This window comes from Coregonus lavaretus (assembly GCF_964263955.1).
Source record: "Coregonus lavaretus genome assembly, chromosome: 21".
Lineage (NCBI taxonomy): Eukaryota > Metazoa > Chordata > Actinopteri > Salmoniformes > Salmonidae > Coregonus > Coregonus lavaretus.
The window spans coordinates 9,121,032-9,140,394 of record NC_140008.1 but is presented as its reverse complement, the minus strand read 5'-3'; the positions used below and the strand labels follow the sequence as shown (position 1 = coordinate 9,140,394).

The 19,363-nt window shown below is 46.4% G+C and overlaps 1 protein-coding gene across 1 annotated transcript in view; it reads left to right on the top strand.

Moving 5' to 3' along the window:
• Nucleotides 1-19,363, top strand: part of LOC311148474 (transcription factor SOX-6-like) — a 145,288-nt gene that overhangs the window by 109,223 nt on the left and 16,702 nt on the right. Inside the window, exons 10-12 of the mRNA XM_084185450.1 lie at nt 8,553-8,702; nt 10,798-10,972; nt 11,924-12,108. Of these exons, the coding sequence (XP_084041576.1) occupies nt 8,553-8,702; nt 10,798-10,972; nt 11,924-12,108 (510 nt within the window). The remainder of the gene's footprint in view (nt 1-8,552; nt 8,703-10,797; nt 10,973-11,923; nt 12,109-19,363) is intronic.

Here is a 19,363-nt window from a genome sequence, read left to right as displayed (position 1 = left end):
ACTTCCTTGGCAGTAATAGAGAGGAGAGTGATAGTAATGGAAAGGAGAGAGATGGAGAGATAGAAATGGAGATGGAGAGATAGAAATGGAGAGGAGAGAGATAGAAATGGAGAGGAGAGAGATAGAAATGGACAGGAGAAAGATAGAAATGGAGAGGAGAGAGATATAAATTGAGAGAGATAGTAATGGAGAGGAGAGAGATAGAAATGGAGAGAGATAGCAATGGAGAGGAGAGAGATAGTAATGGAGAGAGATAGTAATGGAGAGGAGAGAGATAAAAATGGAGAGAGATAGAAATGGAGAGAGATAGTAATGGAGAGGAGAGATGGTACTGGGAGGAGGGGGATGTTATGGAGAGGAGAGAGATGGTAATGGAGAGGGGAGAGATAGTGAGATAGTAATGGAGAGGATAGAGATGGTAATGGACAGGAGAGAGCTATAAATGGAGAGGAGAGAGATGGTAATGGAGAGGAGAGAGATGGTAATGGAGAGGGGAGAGATAGAAAGATAGTAATGGAGAGGAGAGCGATGGAGAGATAGTAATCGAGAGGAGAGAGAGTGATAGTAATGGAGAGTAGAGAGATAGAGAGATAGAAAAGGAGAGAAATAGAGAGATAGTAATGGAGAGGAGAGGGATAGTAATGGAGAGATAGAGATATACTAATGGAGAGCAGAGAGATAGTATTGGAGAGGAGCGAGAGTAATGGAGAGTAGAGAGATAGAGAGATAGTAATGGAGATAGAGAGATTGAAATGGAGAGGAGAGAGATAGAGATATAGTAATGGAGAGGAGAGAGATAGTAATGGAGAGGAGATAGATGGAGAGATAGTAATGGAGAGGGGAGAGATAGAGAGACAATAATAGAGAGGGGAGAGATAATAATGGAGAGTAGAGCGATAGTAATGGAGAAGAGAGAGATAGTAATAGAGAGGAGAGAGATAGCGAGATAGTAATGGAGAGGAGAGAGATGGTAATGGAGAGGAGAGAGATGGAGAGATAGAAATGGAGTGGAGTGAAATATATAATAATGAAGAGTAGAGCAATAGTAATGGAGAGGGGAGAGATGGTAATGGAGAGGATAGATAATAATGGAGAAGGGAGAGCTAGAAAGATATTAATGGAGAGGAGAGATATAAAGAGGGAGTAATGGAGAGAGATAGAGAGATAGAATTGAAGAGTAGAGAGATTGAGAGATATTAATGGAGAGGGGAGAGATAGTAATGGAGAGGAGAGAGATAGAGAGATAGTAATGGAGAGGAGAGAGATAGTAATGGAGAAGAGAGAGATAGAGAGATAGTAATGGAGAGGATAGAGAGTAATGGATAGTAGAGAGATAGTAATGGAGAGGAGAGAGATAGTAATGGAGAGGAGAGATAGAAAGATAATTGAGAGGAGAGAGATAGTATTGGAGAGTAGTGTCACGCTCTGGCTCCGGGACTTTGTATTATTGAGCCAGGGTGTGTTCATTTTTGTTGTGTTTGGGGATTAGTTGGGTTGTTATTGGTGGTTTCATTGTTTGGTCCAGTGACTCCCAATCAGTGGTAACGAGTGTCAGCTGTCGGCTCGTTATCTCTGATTGGGAGCCATATTTAAACTGTCATTGTTCACCTTGGGGTTGTGGGTTTTTGTTCTATGTTCAGTCGTTGTCACTGAGGACTTCATGATCGTGTTTTGTTTTGTATTCTCGTGTATTGCATTAAAGTCAATATGTTCGCTACCAACGCTGCGCTTTGGTCCTACTTCATAGACGATCGTGACAGAAAAACCCACCACAACGAGACCAAGCAGCGTTTCCAGGAGTTGGATGACGAGTGGTGGAGACAGAAGAGCGAAGGTTGGGAGAGGACTATAGAGGCCTGGTCCACGGAGAGGAGAGACCCCCAGAAAATTTTTAGGGGGGGGCTCACGACGTCGGGGCAGCAGGAGTACGGGGTAGAGGAGTGCAGTAGGTTGGCAGAAAAGGCCGCCAGGTTAAGGGGGCCACTGGTCACGAAGGGGAAGGAAGGTGTGGAGGCACGGCGAAGGGTACTGGGGTGTGTTACCAGTCCGGTCCGGCCCGTTCCTGATCCCCGTGTAGGGCCAGGGGTGTGTGTCCTCAGTGCGGTCCTGTCTGTTCCTGTGCCTCGCATGGAGCCTGTGGTGCGCGCCGCCAGCCCGACTCGGTCTGTTCCTGCTCCCTGCACCAAGTCTGTGGTGCGTTTCGTCGGCCCTGTCCGGCCCGTGCCTGCTCCCCACACCAAGCCAACGGTGTGCGTCGCTAGGCCAGCTCGACCTGTTCCTGCTCCCCGCACCAAGTCTGTGGTGCGTTTCGTCAGCCCTGCCCGGCCTGTCCCTGCTCTACGCACCAAGCCAAAGGGGTGCGTCGCCAGCCCAGCCCGGCCGGTTCCTGCTCCACGCATCAAAACTACGGTGTGCGTCGCCGGCCCAACCCGGACTGTTCCTGCCACTCGCACCAGGCTAAGGGTGCGAGTCGTCAACCTGGGTCAGCTCGTTCCGGCTACTCGCACCAAACCAAGGGGGCGAGTCGTCAACCTGGTTCAGCCTATTCCTGCTACGCGCACCAAGCCAGGGAGGCGAGTCGTCAGCCTGAGGAGGTCCGTTCCGGCTACACGCACCAAGCCGAGGATGCGTATCGTCAGCCAGGTCCGGTCCGTCCCTGCCTCACGCGCCAAGCTAGGGGTGCGCGTCATCAGTCCGGATCCAGCCAGCTGGGTTGGATCGGACCGGGGCCATTACGGGGGGATGGATGTAGGATGGTGGTCAAGCCCGGAGCCAGAGCCGGAGCCGCCTCCGAGGAGCAACACCCACCCAGCCCTCCCCTATTTGGGTTCTTTGAGGCGCGGTCGCAGTCCGCGCCTTTAGGGGGGGGTACTGTCACGCTCTGGCTCCGGGACTTTGTATTATTGAGCCAGGGTGTGTTCATTTTTGTTGTGTTTGGGGATTAGTTGGGTTGTTATTGGTGGTTTCATTGTTTGGTCCAGTGACTCCCAATCAGTGGTAACGAGTGTCAGCTGTCGGCTCGTTATCTCTGATTGGGAGCCATATTTAAACTGTCATTGTTCACCTTGGGGTTGTGGGTTTTTGTTCTATGTTCAGTCGTTGTCACTGAGGACTTCATGATCGTGTTTTGTTTTGTATTCTCGTGTATTGCATTAAAGTCAATATGTTCGCTACCAACGCTGCGCTTTGGTCCTACTTCATAGACGATCGTGACAAGTAGAGAGATTGTAAGATAGTAATGGAGAGGAGAGATATACTAATGGAGAGGAGAGAGATAGTAATGGAGAGGAGAGAGATAGTAATGGAGAGGAGAGAGATAGAGAGATATTAATGGAGAGGAGAGAGATAGAAAGATAGTAATAGAGAGGAGAGAGATAATACTGGAGAGAGGAGAATGTATGTGGTTAGGAGGGAGAGAGGGAGGGGAATACCAAATCCATTACAATCTTATAAAGTTATGCATCTACAGTGGGGGAAAAAAGTATTTAGTCAGCCACCAATTGTGCAAGTTCTCCCACTTAAAAAGATGAGAGAGGCCTGTAATTTTCATCATAGGTACACGTCAACTATGACAGACAAATTGAGAAGAAAAAAATCCAGAAAATCACATTGTAGGATTTTTAATGAATTTATTTGCAAATTATGGTGGAAAATAAGTATTTGGTCACCTACAAACAAGCAAGATTTCTGGCTCAGACCTGTAACTTCTTCTTTAAGAGGCTCCTCTGTCCTCCACTCATTACCTGTATTAATGGCACCTGTTTGAACTTGTTATCAGTATAAAAGACACCTGTCCACAACCTCAAACAGTCACACTCCAAACTCCACTATGGCCAAGACCAAAGAGCTGTCAAAGGACACCAGAAACAAATTGTAGACCTGCACCAGGCTGGGAAGACTGAATCTGCAATAGGTAAGCAGCTTGGTTTGAAGAAATCAACTGTGGGAGCAATTATTAGGAAATGGAAGACATATAAGACCACTGATAATCTCCCTCGATCTGGGGCTCCACGCAAGATCTCACCCCGTGGGGTCAAAATGATCACAAGAACGGTGAGCAAAAATCCCAGAACCACACGGGGGGACCTAGTGAATGACCTGCAGAGAGCTGGGACCAAAGTAACAAAGCCTACCATCAGTAACACACTACGCCGCCAGGGACTCAAATCCTGCAGTGTCAGATGTGTCCCCCTGCTTAAGCCAGTACATGTCCAGGCCCGTCTGAAGTTTGCTAGACTGCATTTGGATGATCCAGAAGAGGATTGGGAGAATGTCATATGGTCAGATGAAACCAAAATATAACTTTTTGGTAAAAACTCAACTCGTCGTGTTTGGAGGACAAAGAATGCTGAGTTGCATCCAAAGAACACCATACCTACTGTGAAGCATGGGGGTGGAAACATCATGCTTTGGGGCTGTTTTTCTGCAAAGGGACCAGAACGACTAATCCGTGTAAAGGAAAGAATGAATGGGGCCATGTATCGTGAGATTTTGAGTGAAAACCTCCTTCCATCAGCAAGGGCATTGAAGATGAAACGTGGCTGGGTCTTTCAGCATGCCAATGATCCCAAACACACCGCCCGGGCAACGAAGGAGTGGCTTCGTAAGAAGCATTTCAAGGTCCTGGAGTGGCCTAGCCAGTCTCCAGATCTCAACCCCATAGAAAATATTTGGAGGGAGTTGAAAGTCTGTGTTGCCCAGCGACAGCCCCAAAACATCACTGCTCTAGAGGAGATCTGCATGGAGGAATGGGCCAAAATACCAGCAACAGTGTGTGAAAACCTTGTGAAGACTTACAGAAAACGTTTGACCTGTGTCATTGCCAACAAAGGGTATATAACAAAGTATTGAGAAACTTTTGTTATTGACCAAATACTTATTTTCCACCATAATTTGCAAATAAATTCATTAAAAATCCTACAATGTGATTTTCTGGAAAAAAAATTCTCATTTTGTCTGTCATAGTTTGTCTGTCATAGGCCTCTCTCATCTTTTTAAGTGGGAGAACTTGCACAATTGGTGGCTGACTAAATACTTTTTTCCCCCACTGTATTTATAACACTCTAAAGATGGAAGACAAGATAGCCTGATCTCCAAATCTCTTGCATTCCACACCCTTTATTTATTTTACCTCAACAATATGTTGCACTTACACTATAGTCATAGGAGGGAAACTAGAATACAATATATTGACTAATCGTATTGGATCATTCATGACCAGCACAACAAGCGGCAGAATGTTTTAGGAGCCAGGGGCTGCGTCCCAAAGTCATGGGCTCACGTCAAAAGTAGTGCACTATAAAGAGAATAGAGTGACATTTGGGACTCAGCCCGAATGTCCCTTACCACTGTGGGAACTTCATCAGGCAATTGTTTCCAGTCCTTATGGCCGGTGCCTGGCATCTGCAGTCCAGTTCAATTGAAGAATAACCCCCTTTGTGTCCTGCTAATGCGAGTGCAATACAGTTACTTAGCAGACATTCTTGTTGTCATCACAAGACGTCTCTCACTCTCTTCCTCTCCGGCTCAATTAGCTATTTCTGTCCTGTCTGTTTCATAGCTCTAAAGGTGAGGAATTGACGCAACACTGATATGCGGAGAGTCAAGGGTTTTCCCCTACTTTGCTAAATATAGGCGTTTGCAGATTTTTTGCCCTGTGGGATTTCATTCATCACAGGACATTTGTGATTTACGAGTTTAATAGGAGAATCAAATCAAAATGTTTTGGGGCAGAGGTTAAGGAGCGTACATCTGACCCTTTGAAGAGATTAGAGCATAGGCATAACTTGAGGACTAGTGATGGACGTATTCTCAATGAGACTCAGCTGTGAATCTATGAGAGTGCAACTTATGCAATATATATACAGACACGCTTACTGTGAAGGTTTACACACATGTATGTTTACACACGCACACATACTTGTGCAAGCGCGCATGACGCACTCACACAAACACACATGCATAAGAATACACACACACACACCAGAAAGTGCTAATTTAGCCTTTCCTTAGTGAGCGTCAGGCAGTCAGGCAGTCATTCTATTTTCCTCCTTTCTCTCCCTGCTAACCTGCTGAAAAATTCCAACCCCCATGTGTTTTCCTGATACTGAGATCAATAGAAACCCGAGGCTAAAAGAAGCTAGCTAAGGGGATTGTACCACTCCCCCTAGGGGCAGGTATAGAATCCATGTCATCTTATTCATTATGATCTAAAAGGTCATACTGATCCTAGATCAGCACTCCTACTCAGCCCCCTATAAAGCACAACAACATACCATTCTCTTAGCATATTATCGCGCCTACCTGACTATCAAAACCAGCACTGATCGAGGAAAATTACAGACTAATCATTTAGTTTCAGTCAAATTAGCACTAACAGCCAGAGCCCCCGTCCAATAGCGAGGGGTCTTTTTGAAGACTGTTTTTCAATTTGTAATTTTAAAAAATCACTGCATTGTCTTCCCTCAGGGTTTACTGAACAGTGAGAGGTCCAATTGCCGTTGTTTACGTTGCACATTGGCTTCTAACCGACCATTGATCCCGCAGGTTTTTTGGGGAAAAGGGAGAAAAAGGCCTGTCTTGAACACTTTTGTTTGTTTGACTTTAAACAGCATTTTGCCAGTTGGCAAGGACAGGGTCAATGTCAAGTAAACAATAGTGACATTATACATTTACAAGGCTCAATGTGGCTAAAAATGACTGTGGCAATCTTTTACTAGGTTACTAGAAAGGTGCACCGTTTGACTCCCTAGTTACGGTCGACTGGTTGCTTTTGTCAGCTCTCTGTGTAAAGCGCTTGTCTGATGATGTTTTGGCAGCCATATTGAAAGCGGCAGGGCTATCTCTGTTTTAGTTTGTGTGGGGGTATGAATGTGAATGTTTGTTTGTGTGTGTTAAGTTTGTGTGAGTGTGCTTGGGAATAGGGGCCCATAGCTCAGTCTACCAGTGTCTAACTGTCTAACTCGTTCCCATACATGATCCTTGCTCAGTAGAGAGAGACAGTGTGTGTGTTTGTGCGTGTGCTTGGGCCTCGGAGACTTTCAGCGTCAATACCTCAACCTCAGCTCTCCTCTTCTCCCCAGTTGTATGAACAACAGCCATCACCACACCGAGTTACTCTTGTGGTCGTGAATGATAGACGTGCGAGGCACTACCAGTCATTCAAAGCACATTCTTGAGCGGATCTCATATCGCCAGAGGTTGGCCCGGGCACTCCTCATATTCTCCAAGGAAAATAAGCGACGTGACATCAGGGCTTTGTTTCATCGCGGCGAGGGCCCCTTCTGTTTGTGTTTAATATCGGCTCGGGAGAGGGCTGTCCAACTTGCTGCCTGAACCGCAGAATGAGACGGCGCGGCGGTCCTCCCCTCTGCTCTGCTTCTCGTGTGTCTGCCGCCCTCCACGGACCTCAGAGCTCCCGCGAGGCCTACCGGTTTAGACTGAGAGGAAATCAGATCTCACAACACTGGTGCAATGATACACTGGGGAGAGAGGAGGGGGGGAGAGAGAAGGGGAGAGAGAGGGGGAGAGAGAGCGAGAGAGAAAGAGGGGGGGAAGAGAAGAGGGGGGGGAGAAAGAGAGGGGGGGAGAGGGGAGGGATGAGGAGGTAGGAGGAGAGGGGGGTGGAGAGGTGGACAGGGGGAGAGAGAGGGGTAAAGAGAGGGGGAGGTAGGAGGAGAGGAGTGGTGGGAGGAGATGAGGGAGAGGAGAGAAGAATGGAGAAAGGTGAGATTGGAGGAGAGAAGAGACAAGAGAGAGAGAGAGGAGAAGAGAAAAGAAGAGTGGAGAAAGGGAGATATTAGAGGAGAGGAGGAGGTAGAGAGGAGAGAGGCAGGCCAAGTATTACTGAACACAAGCCATGTCTGGGTGGTTTTCCTGCAGGATTGGGGCTTTGATATGTTGTCAAGTCCTCAAACGGAGGTTGACAGTGGTTTCAGGCAGTGGTCAGAGCTTTGATTTAAACTGCTGGACCTCAGACAGTGACTGTGTTTCTCTTTTCTAGATTGGGTTGTTTGATATTTACTAAGTATCTTGGACTGTCTGGAGCTTTGTAGGATTTCTCTGAAATGTAGGTTTATCCTCCATTAATTCTTTGAAAGAGTTAAAAAAATATATTTACCTGAAACTTTACTCTGACATTTAACTTGAATAATTTCTCTGACTTTAAGTTTTGAGGAACACTCAAAACCTCAAACTGGATCCAACCATTGATATTAATCGATAAGCAAGCCGCTCTGAACACCACCATCTGTTGAATGAATCAGCATTGTAGCTAGATTGTCGATGGTTTGAGTTAAATGTGTTTTCTCTGGATCTGAACCTTGACAAACAAACACATGCCTCCAACAATGCTCATAGTTGTGTGTGTCTTTTTCATTTTAGCTTCAAGTCACGACCAACTATAGACAGGCCCTCTGTATGTTTTTTCTCTGAATTTTGTTTGTGCGTGTGGGCATGTGACACACAGCGAGGGAGGCGGGAAGCAAGCCGGTTCTAGCGGCTGGCTGCTGATGTTAATAGCTTGACAGTTTCCCTATTTCCTCTCATTGCAGCAGCTGTACGCCACCCAGCTGGCCAGCATGCAGATCTCACCTGGAGCCAAAATGGCCTCACTGCCACAGCCTCCCAACTCCTCAGGCCCCCTCTCGCCCTCCGCCTTGAAGAGTGAAAAGAGAGCATTGAGTCCTGTCGCTCACGTTAAGGTGAGCTTTCTCTGTATGCTTGACTTTGTGTGTTTTGTTTTGGATCTTGGTTATACAGTATATAACTCACTGACTGAATCAATGATTCAAGTGAAAGGGAATGAACACTTACACACACACACACACGCACACACACACACAGTCATTGGCGCTGGCTGCTGTTTACAATGGGCCCAGACCTCTTTACTGGAGTGAGCTCGAGAGCATACGCCTCATCTTGACTCGATGAGGCAATAATGGGAGCCATGTGTCTATGTGGGGTCGCTGCAACCAGCATCACAATAGACTGGAGTCAGAACTCACCACAGCTCCACAATACTACTCAACCAACATCACAATAGACTGGAGTCAGAACTCACCACAGCTCCACAATACTACTCAACCAACATCACAATAGACTGGAGTCAGAACTCACCACAGCTCCACAATACTACTCAACCAACATCACAATAGACTGGAGTCAGAACTCACCACAGCTCTAAAGTAGTTACTCTTCCCTTGAAACTTGAAACTTCCACCTTGAAACTTCCACCTTGAAACTTCCACCTTGAAACTTCCAACTTGAAACTTCCACCTTGAAACTTCCACCTTGAAACTTCCACCTTGAAACTTTCACCTTGAAACTACCACCTTCCCTAACTCCTTTCCACTCTCGCTACCCCCCACACTGGTATCCCAATGTCCTCCCAGCCTCCAAAATCACGTTCCTTCTCCTCTCCTCAAGACCGGTTCCAAATTAAATCCATGTTTGTTAGTGTTCCCTTTCACGGCACAGTCAGGTGGTGTTGAAGGATTCTCTTCCAGTTTCTATCCCCTTCCAGGGATTCCTCACAAACTTTATGTGAGGCGATGTGGTCATGAACCTTTGATTAGGAAAGAGGAGGAGATGGGACGACTGGCTTTTGTTGATCAAATGTATTTATAAATGGCCACAACTTGAGAGGGGGATAATTGAGTGAAGACCTTTTTTAGGCAGCAATCTGAGGGTCAAAGCATGGTGGTGAAGCCTTATTTTTCCCAACTTCTGAATCATGTGCGGTCCCAACACAGTGCCCTGGGGAACACCACCAAAGTATTAAAGCATTATTGCATTCTCAAACACATCATTCATACTGGTCTACACTGAGTATAAACAAACACAACTTTTCTGTCTGCTTCAAATGTTTTTGCTCTGTCAATCTCGACTCCCAGACAGACATGCTTCAACATAATTCAGAGGCTGAGTTGAATAGATGAGTCAGACTGAATCAGGGCGAAAGACTCTTCAGTCAGTTGGATAGAGAACTTATCCTCCTCAGCAGAGCTTAGACCACGACAGCTACACTGAGTGTATAAAATATGAAGAACACCTGCTCTTTCCATGACACAGACTGACCAGGTGAATCCAGGTCTGAAAGCTGTGATCCCTTATTGATGTCACTTGTTAAATCCACTTCAGTGAAGGGGAGGAGACGAGCTAAAGAAAGTTTTTAAACCTTGAGACAATTGAGACATTGATTGTGTTTGTGTGCCATTCAGAGGGTGAATGGGCAAGACAAAAAAAGATTTAAGTGCCTTTGAACAGGGTATGGTAGTAAGTGCCAGGCACACTGGTTTGTGTCAAGAACTGCAAAGCTGCTCGGTTTTTCACACGCAACAATTTCCTGTGTGTATCAAGGATGGTCCACCACCCAAAGGACTTCAAGCCAACTTGACACAACTGTGGGAAGCATTGGGGTCAACATGGGCCAGAATCCCTGCGGAATGCTTTCGACACCTTGTAGCATAACCCAACGAATTGAGCCTGTTCTGAGGGCAAAAAGGGGGGGGGGGTGCAACTCAATATTAGGAAGATGTTCCTAATGTTTAGTATACTCAGTATATACACACTCCAACTAACAACTACATTTTCACCAGGTCTTCACTTGAAGCAGTCTGTCATAATGCCCTCATAACACCGTCAAAATAATTGTGTTTGCCCATGTAACAGGTCCACGGTGTGTTTTCAGCCTTTGCTTACCCCTGTGCTTGCCCCTGAGCCCATAGACATCCTGTCCAGCCTTCGCTTACCCCTGTGCTTACCCCTGTGCCCGCTCTTTCTCCTCGTCTTCCTCAGGAGGAAGGGTCGACGCAGCCCCTGAACCTCTCAGCCCGATCCAAGACTGGCGAACCCCACCGCTCCCCGTCCTCGCCGTCACACTGCCTGTTCCCCAGCAACAAGACCAGCCCCATCAGCCTGGGGAAGGGGCGCATCCCCAGCCCCCTCTCCAACATGGGCAGAGGCTCACTGGGTGGGTGCAATGAACACCCACACATGCATGTGCACACACTCACAGGTACACATAAACAAAATGCACACAAAACACCTTCACATTGCACACAAACATTCCTAGCATCCTCCGCCAGTTCAAGTCAACCCCAAAGGAGACCTGTTTTTTTTTTACGAGAGCCCAAAGCTCTGTATTTAGCACCAATGAAAACCCAGGCAGCGGAAGCAGTGAAACCCAGCACACGTTTTTTGGTTTAAAGAGACTTCCTCACATCATTGTCTGCCCAGTACCATAAACCTTAGTGCTCTACCTCTGCTATCTGTGATTAAGCACAATCTAAAGCCTCTCATTACGCCATAACAATTTTGCTAGCTCCTCTAGAGTGGCTTTGAGGATGCGCCACTTCACTTGTGTTCCTTCCTGTGGGTTATTTTTCACCCTTTTTTTGACGGCCACCCATGCATGCAGTACTTCCTCTTCATCTGCTAATTAGACAAGGAAGGTGCCGGAAAGTTTGCACTCTCGTTTCTTATTACATACACATAGGCTTCAAAAACATACTGTACACAAAAAAGGGGGGCAGAGGGGAATGTTGGGTGCTTGTTGAGAAACTGCCATTCGAAAAAAAAGTATTTCATTGTCTAACCACAAATAAAGCCGTATCCCCTACCCCCTAGGCACCTGTGTAGATCTGAAAGAGCTGGATATCTAAAAGCAATATGGTAACAACTCCACCTTTTTTCTATATTGCTTACACCTGTCCAATCCTCTCAGCTCTACACATGTCTAGAGAGGAGGAACCAATCCTCTCAGCTCTACACATGTCTAGAGAGGAGGAGCTAAGGGTCCATTTGGAATCAGTCATTTGTCAAGATCTTTTCCTGTGAGGTCACGTACAGCAACAATACTGATTGGTCTGCTGCTGTGTCCGTCAACAGTCAGACACTGACAGCCGATGCTTTCTGCCCACAGACATCCTGTCCAGCCTGAACTCCACTGCGTTGTTTGGGGACCAGGACGCAGTGATGAAGGCCATCCAGGAGGCAAGGAAGATGAGGGAGCAGATCCAGAGAGAACAGCTTCATCACCAGCAGCAGCAAAGCCTGGAGGCCAAGCTCACGGCCCTGAGCGGCATGAGCCTCAGCAATGGCAGCAAGGTTAGAGTCACGACACACATAAAGACGTACACACACACACGAACGCATGCACAAACTCACACTCAAACACGTAGATGCATACATACACATACATATATACGAATGCACATGTGTGTTTATGCATCTAAAACTAAAAGCATTGTATTTAGTTAAAAACATTTTCTAAAACCTAAACTTCAACTGGAGTTGTAAATAAAGGATGTGACCATTGAGCAAGTTAAGGAAGCTAAACTCATAGGTATAACATTGGATGGTTAGTTATTATAGTCAAGTCATATTGACAAAGTTGTTGTGAAGATGTGGAGGAGTACAGTATGTCTGTTATAAAAAGATGCTCTGCGTTTTTGATACAAAGATCAACTGTACTAGTTGTTCAGACTCTGGTCTTGTCCCATCTTGATTACTATCTGGTAATATGGTCAAGTGCAGCCAGGAAAGACCTAGCAAAGCTGCAGCTGGCTCAAAACAGAGCAGCCCGCCTTGCCCTTAACTACACATACAGAACTAACATCAACAACATGCATGCCAGTCTTTCCTGGTTGAGGGTTGACGAGAGATTAACTGCTTCTCCTCTAGTTTTTATGAGAAATATTACTTTGATGAAAATTCCAGATTGTCTTCATAATCAAATGACATTCAGCTCAGAAACCCATACCCCACAAGACATGCCACCAGCGGTCTCTTCACAGTCCCCGTGTCCAAAACGAATTCACGGCAACGCACAGTATTATACAGAGCCATGACCTTTAAAAAACGATTAAACAACATCTCATGGAACGGCAAGAACTGTGAGGGGACACACACACACACACCCACACACACACACAGACACACTAAAACACGCACAGACACACACACACACACACACACACACACACAGACACACAGACACAGACACAGACACACACACACACCACACACACACAGACTTTTGTAGTTGTATGGTTTGTATAATTGTTTTATTGTTTCTATATCGTTGTATTTTACATCTGTGTGACTGTCCTTGTCTATCAGTGTTTTGTTACTTGTCATGTTTTGTGTTTTGTGTTTTTTGTGGACCCCAGGAAGAGTAGCTGCTGCTTCTGCAAAAGCTAATGGGGATCCAAATAAACAAATAAACACCCATGAGCACGCACACACACACACACACGCACGCACACACACACTCTACATGTTTTCAATGAGCACTATTAGCCTCAACAGACAAGGTTCACAAATGCATACAGATGCCTGAACAATGTACAATTGCTCTAATTATATGCTGGTTCTCTGATTGACACGGGGCAAGCCCAATTCTGTAATTTTGTCACTTTCTCAATTCATGCATGTACTGTTGAAGGGAAATAGTTGTGTCTGCTTTTTGGCCGGTGCTCTTGAGATCCTCTCTTCTTTCATATCCACGGCCACCCAGAAGCCGACTGCTTTGAACAGACAGCAGCTGGGTCTATGATAGTGATGGTTTTGGTGTGTGAGTGTGTGGTGTGTGTGTGTGTGTGTGTGCGTGTGTGCGTGTGTGTGTGCGTGTGTGTGTGCACATGTCTGAGTGTATGTGCATGTCTGTGGGAGTGTGGTTGTGTGGTTGTGGGGGGAGGGGGATTGTGCCTTGGGGGTCTATACTCAATTAGAACCAAAGTCTGGGCAGAGGGCCTTCAGATGGGCCACTTTGTAGCAGGAACTCCTATACCCATGGGGTCCCCCATGTTAAAAAATTTCTTCCAAATATAAATCAGATCAGTCAATCATGGATAGACTCAAGGGAAAATACATTTTGAAAAGAAGAAATGATCCCTCCATCTTCCTAAAAGAGATTGATCCCCATGTTGGCAGGGAGGAAGGACGAAGTCAAAGATGAATCATTAATATTTTAGTGATGGATACTTTGAACCCCCTCTGCCACATCTTCAACTAGAGGCCACATCTTCAACTAGAGTCCACATCTTCAACTAGAGGCCACATCTTTACATTTACATTTTACATTTACGTCATTTAGCAGACGCTCTTATCCAGAGCGACTTACAAATTGGTGCATTCACCTTAGAGCCAGTGGGATAACCACTTTACAATGTTTTTTTGGGGGTAAGGGGGGGGGGGTAGAAGGATTACTTTATCCTATCCCAGGTATTCCTTAAAGAGGTGGGGTTTCAAATGTCTCCGGAAGGTGGTGAGTGACTCTGCTGTCCTGGCGTCGTGAGGGAGCTTGTTCCACCATTGGGGTGCCAGAGCAGCGAACAGTTTTGACTGGGCTGAGCGGGAACTGTGCTTCCGCAGAGGTAGGGGAGCCAGCAGGCCAGAGGTGGATGTACGCAATGCCCTCGTTTGGGTGTAGGGACTGATCAGAGCCTGAAGGTACAGAGGTGCCATTCCCCTCACAGCTCCATAGGCAAGCACCATGGTCTTGTAGCAGATGCGAGCTTCAACTGGAAGCCAGTGGAGTGTGCGGAGGAGCGGGGTGACGTGAGAGAACTTGGGAAGGTTGAACACCAGACGGGCTGCGGCATTCTGGATGAGTTGTAGGGGTTTAATGGCACAGGCAGGGAGCCCAGCCAACAGCGAGTTGCAGTAATCCAGACGGGAGATGACAAGTGCCTGGATTAGGACCTGTGCCGCTTCCTGTGTAAGGCAGGGTCGTACTCTCCGAATGTTGTAGAGCATGAACCTACAGGATCGGGTCACCGCCTTGATGTTAGCGGAGCTCTTCGCACTCTGGGAGGAGGACACAACGGAGTTGTCAACCGTGATGGCGAGATCATGGAACGGGCAGTCCTTCCCCGGGAGGAAGAGCAGCTCCGTCTTGCCAAGGTTCAGCTTGAGGTGGTGATCCGTCATCCATACTGATATGTCTGCCAGACATGCAGAGATGCGATTCGCCACCTGGTTATCAGAAGGGGGAAAGGAGAAGATTAGTTGTGTGTCGTCTGCGTAGCAATGATAGGAGAGGCCATGTGAGGATATGACAGAGCCAAGTGACTTGGTGTATAGCGAGAATAGGAGAGGGCCTAGAACTGAGCCCTGGGGGACACCAGTGGTGAGAGCACGTGGAGCGGAGACAGCTTCTCGCCACGCCACTTGGTAGGAGCGACCGGTCAGGTAGGACGCAATCCAAGAGTGAGCCAAGCCGGAGATGCCCAGCTCGGAGAGGGTGGAGAGGAGGATCTGATGGTTCACAGTATCAAAGGCAGCAGACAGGTCTTCAACAAGAGGCCACATTTTCAACTAGAGGCCACATTTTCAACTAGAGGCCACATCTTCAACTAGAGGCCACATCTTCAACTAGAGGCCACATCTTCAACTAGAGACAATGCTTCCTGTACATATTAAACATGCTATAGGAGTCCCCTGTAGCTCAGTTGGTAGAGCATGGCGCTTGCAACGCCAGGGTTGTGGGTTCGTTTCCCACGGGGGGCCAGTATGAAAAATGTATGCACTCACTAACTGTAAGTCGCTCTGGATAAGATTGTCTGCTAAATGACTAAAATGTAAAGTATCTGTTTTGATTGGGAGTTGTTTGTTTAGCATAAAGTTGTAAAAACATTAAAAGTGGAGAAAAATATGCTGCTTTTTATCAGTGTTTTGAATGTTTTTCTTTGTAGATGGGTTGACATTATCCTAATCAAAACATCTATATGTGTCAATGATCTTAAATTATCAAACGAAGCCAACACTTTATAAGGACAAACCGAGCAATGCAGCAATTTACTTTATGGCTCCGTTCCTCCTAATAAAACGCTCATTTGGAAACTCTCAAAGTTATTGTTTCCGGTTCTAAAACACCACAGGCCAGTGTTTGTTGTTCAGTGTTATTCGTTACCTAACAACGGTTCCTCGAATGTGCTTTTCTTAGCTTTAAATGCATAATTTTTCTGTAGAAGGGAGCTTTTTTTTTTGCCACTCATAGGATTGTCTCTGTCCTAGTCAATTCATGGAGAAAGCTGACATCTCACCTCCTCCATTCTGCAGATATGTAACTAATGTAACTAATCCAATCCGATGGAGATGCTACACTTTGTACTTTGTATTCATTCTATTTGAGTCCGAGCATCATGCTTTCATGAAAAGCATTTTTTCTAGCAATATTTCTTGCTATTTTGGGGACATCTTCTAGACATTCTTTAGAAATGCATTAGATTAGACAGTATGAAACCACATGAAACATGTGATCCTCATCTGATCTCCGCTACAAGAGGTTGAGTGAGGTATCACACAAATGACTGTGTTCTAAGGCTACACCTCGGGGTGGAGAGAGTGTGTGGTGTAACTTCATATGGAGCTATGATGATGGTGTGTGTGTGTGTGTGTGTGTGTGTGTGTGTGTGTGTGTGTGTGTGTGTGTGTGTGTGTGTCTGTGTCTGTCTGTCTGTCTGTCTGTCTGTCTGTCTGTCTGTCTGTCTGTCTGTCTGTATGCATCCATGTGTGTGCGGGCCTTAACCTTAGTCATCCTTCAATCAATTTTAGCAAGATCCCCTTAGCTATACGTTCTACTAGTGATCCAGGAGTCCTCTTTCTGCTGCTGTGTCCTGGCACTGGGCTGGCCGTGCTAATGTCATTATAGCACACCTTGCGCACAGACGCTAGCTCCGGCCAGCGAGTTGCATTGTTGAGTATTGCATTACGCTTACGTTGCTTCCAACAACCCGCCCGCAGCTGCCAAGCAAACACACTGAAATAGCCACTGAGTGTGAGTGCGTGCGTTTGTGCCTGTGTGTGTGCCTGTGTGTTTGTGTTTGTGTGTGTGTGTGTGTGTGTGTGTGTTTACATGTATATTAGTGACTGTGTGTGTGTGTGTGTGAGTATGTGTGACTGTGTGTGTGTGTTGAGTAAGTTTAGGCCAGTTTTGAGTGAGCTGGCCTTGCATAGAGCATTCAGTGCACTGGTACTTTACTTGAACGCCCCTGTCACTAAGCCTACTTAGCTCTGTCGGTAGTTGACATCAGCTGTCGGGACTACTCAACTACGTTACACCAGCTCTTTTGTGTGCCACACTGCAGGGAAAAGAGGGACCGTTGAGGAGTATATTAGAAATGTGGGTGACTTGAGTCAAGCCAGGCCAGTCACCACACAGCAGTCTCTACACAAAATGTGTAGTGGTATTCACTGGCTGTTCTGGTGTGCATTCTCATTGCACCTCATCGTTTTTGAGCAAAGTCATATACAAGTACTTTAGCATTAGTGTTGACGTCCAAATTCAAGGCCTTATAGATATTTACACAAACAATGTATTATTGGTGCTACAACTGGATGAAACAGGGTGGGTGTGAGCTCCTTCAGTTTCAATGGACAACAGGACAAGGGGTCTGAATTGAGAGATGACAGGCACAGTGAAAGAAGGGAGAGGAGGAGGAGGAGGAGGAGGAGGTGGACTTCACTGCTCCTTCAGTTTCAATGGACAACAGGACAAGGGGTCTGTATTGAGAGATGACAGGCACAGTGAAAGAAGGAAGGAGGGAGGGAAGGAGGGAGAGGAGGAGGAGTGAGGGACTTCATTGCTCCTGGAGGAGGCAGTAAACGTTGTGGGTCGGTTAGAGCAGGGTTTGCCTGTACACGTCGCTGCAGTAATGAGCTGAACATGACGCTGATAAAACTCCTCGGCCGGTGCAGTGTTTATAGCGCTGCCATAGCAACCCGTTAAAATGTGTGCCCAGCCAACGAGTTCAGGAGATCCCAGGCAATAGAGGAGCTCTGTGTGTCTCTTTAAGTTCCGAAATATAGATTGAGTTGAATGTTGGACAAGCCCCAGTCCTGTAAAGTAATAATAGTATATTTTAAGATGTTATTTTATAGCTTTGAACTATGTAGCTAAAGTTGATTATTAGTCATTGTTGTCATTTACCAGCGACCATATTGGACTGACTCTAGGCCTACTGTCATAATGAGTCCTGTTACAGATTAAGTACTAAATTGCTTTTCTGTGATTCCTGATTTGGTCTTGAGTTAGTCCTGTAGACTGTTCCCCTTATTTTCTGTAAGTCTTTAAAAGTCTTAAAATTGTCTGAAAGTCCTCTTCAGTTTCTATGCACTAGTCTCTTAAAAAAGTCATTGTAGGTTACATTTATTAGTGTCCTATAGGTCTGGTCTCTGACTGTAAATACCCTGTGTTGTAGGTCCTCTTTAGCCTACTCTCCAAATAATATGTTGGTCCTGTGTAAGTTCTCAGTAGATCCTGTGTTATCTCTAAGTCCTCTGTACTGTAGTCATCAGTAGGTCCTTAGTTGGTCCTGTGTTAGTCCTCTCTGTAAGTCCTCTATTGGTCCAGTGTTAGACCTCTCTGTAAGTCCTCTATTGGTCCAGTGTTAGACCTCTCTGTAAGTCCTCTATTGGTCCAGTGTTAGTCCTCTCTGTAAGTCCTCTATTGGTCCAGTGTTAGTCTTATCTGTAAGTCCTCTATTGGACCAGTGTTAGTCTTCTCCGTAAGTCCTCTATTGGTCCAGTGTTAGTCTTCTCTGTAAGTCCTCTATTGGACCAGTGTTAGTCTTCTCCGTAAGTACTCTATTGGTCTAGTGTTAGTCCTCTCTGTAAGTCCTCTATTGGTCCAGTGTTAGTCCTCTCTGTAAGTCCTCTATTGGTCCAGTGTTAGTCTTCTCTGTAAATCCGGTATTGGTCCAGTGTTAGTCCTCTCTGTAAGTCCTCTATTGGTCTAATGTTAGTCCTCTCTGTAAGTCCTCTATTGGTCCAGTGATAGTCCTCTCTGTAAGTCCTCTATTGGTCCAGTGTTAGTCCTCTCTGTAAGTCCTCTATTGGTCCAGTGTTAGTCCTCTCTGTAAGTCCTCTATTGGTCCAGTGTTAGTTCTCAGTAGGTCTTCCAGTGTTAGTCCTCTCTCTTAGTTCTCTGTGAGCAGCTTCTGTGGTGTGTGCAGCGCTGCCCAGGCACATGTTCTGTGGTGGCCTGATTACAGCCCTTAACGTCGTGCTGACATTGGCCCTCCCTGGATCCCTACATATATATGAAAACAAAAGGCCCCAAGTTCCACCGGCGCTGCCAACGTCTACCGCGGCATGACTTCATCCAGCAACCATTCCCTCCGTCAAACAAAATGCCTTTGTCACCAGAAAACGGGGAGAGGAGGAGGAGAGGTGGAGGAATGAGTGGATGTGTGGTGATTCTGGAGGCCCTTGTTTTCCACCACAGTTCGGGAGCGTGGCAGGGTAATTTTAGCTGGAGGGCTACAGACGGCATGCTGGACTCATTTGAGGGAGAGGGTGGGCGGGCAGGCGGGCGGGCGGGCGGGCAGCGCAGAATAATCAGAGACAGTAGGCAGGA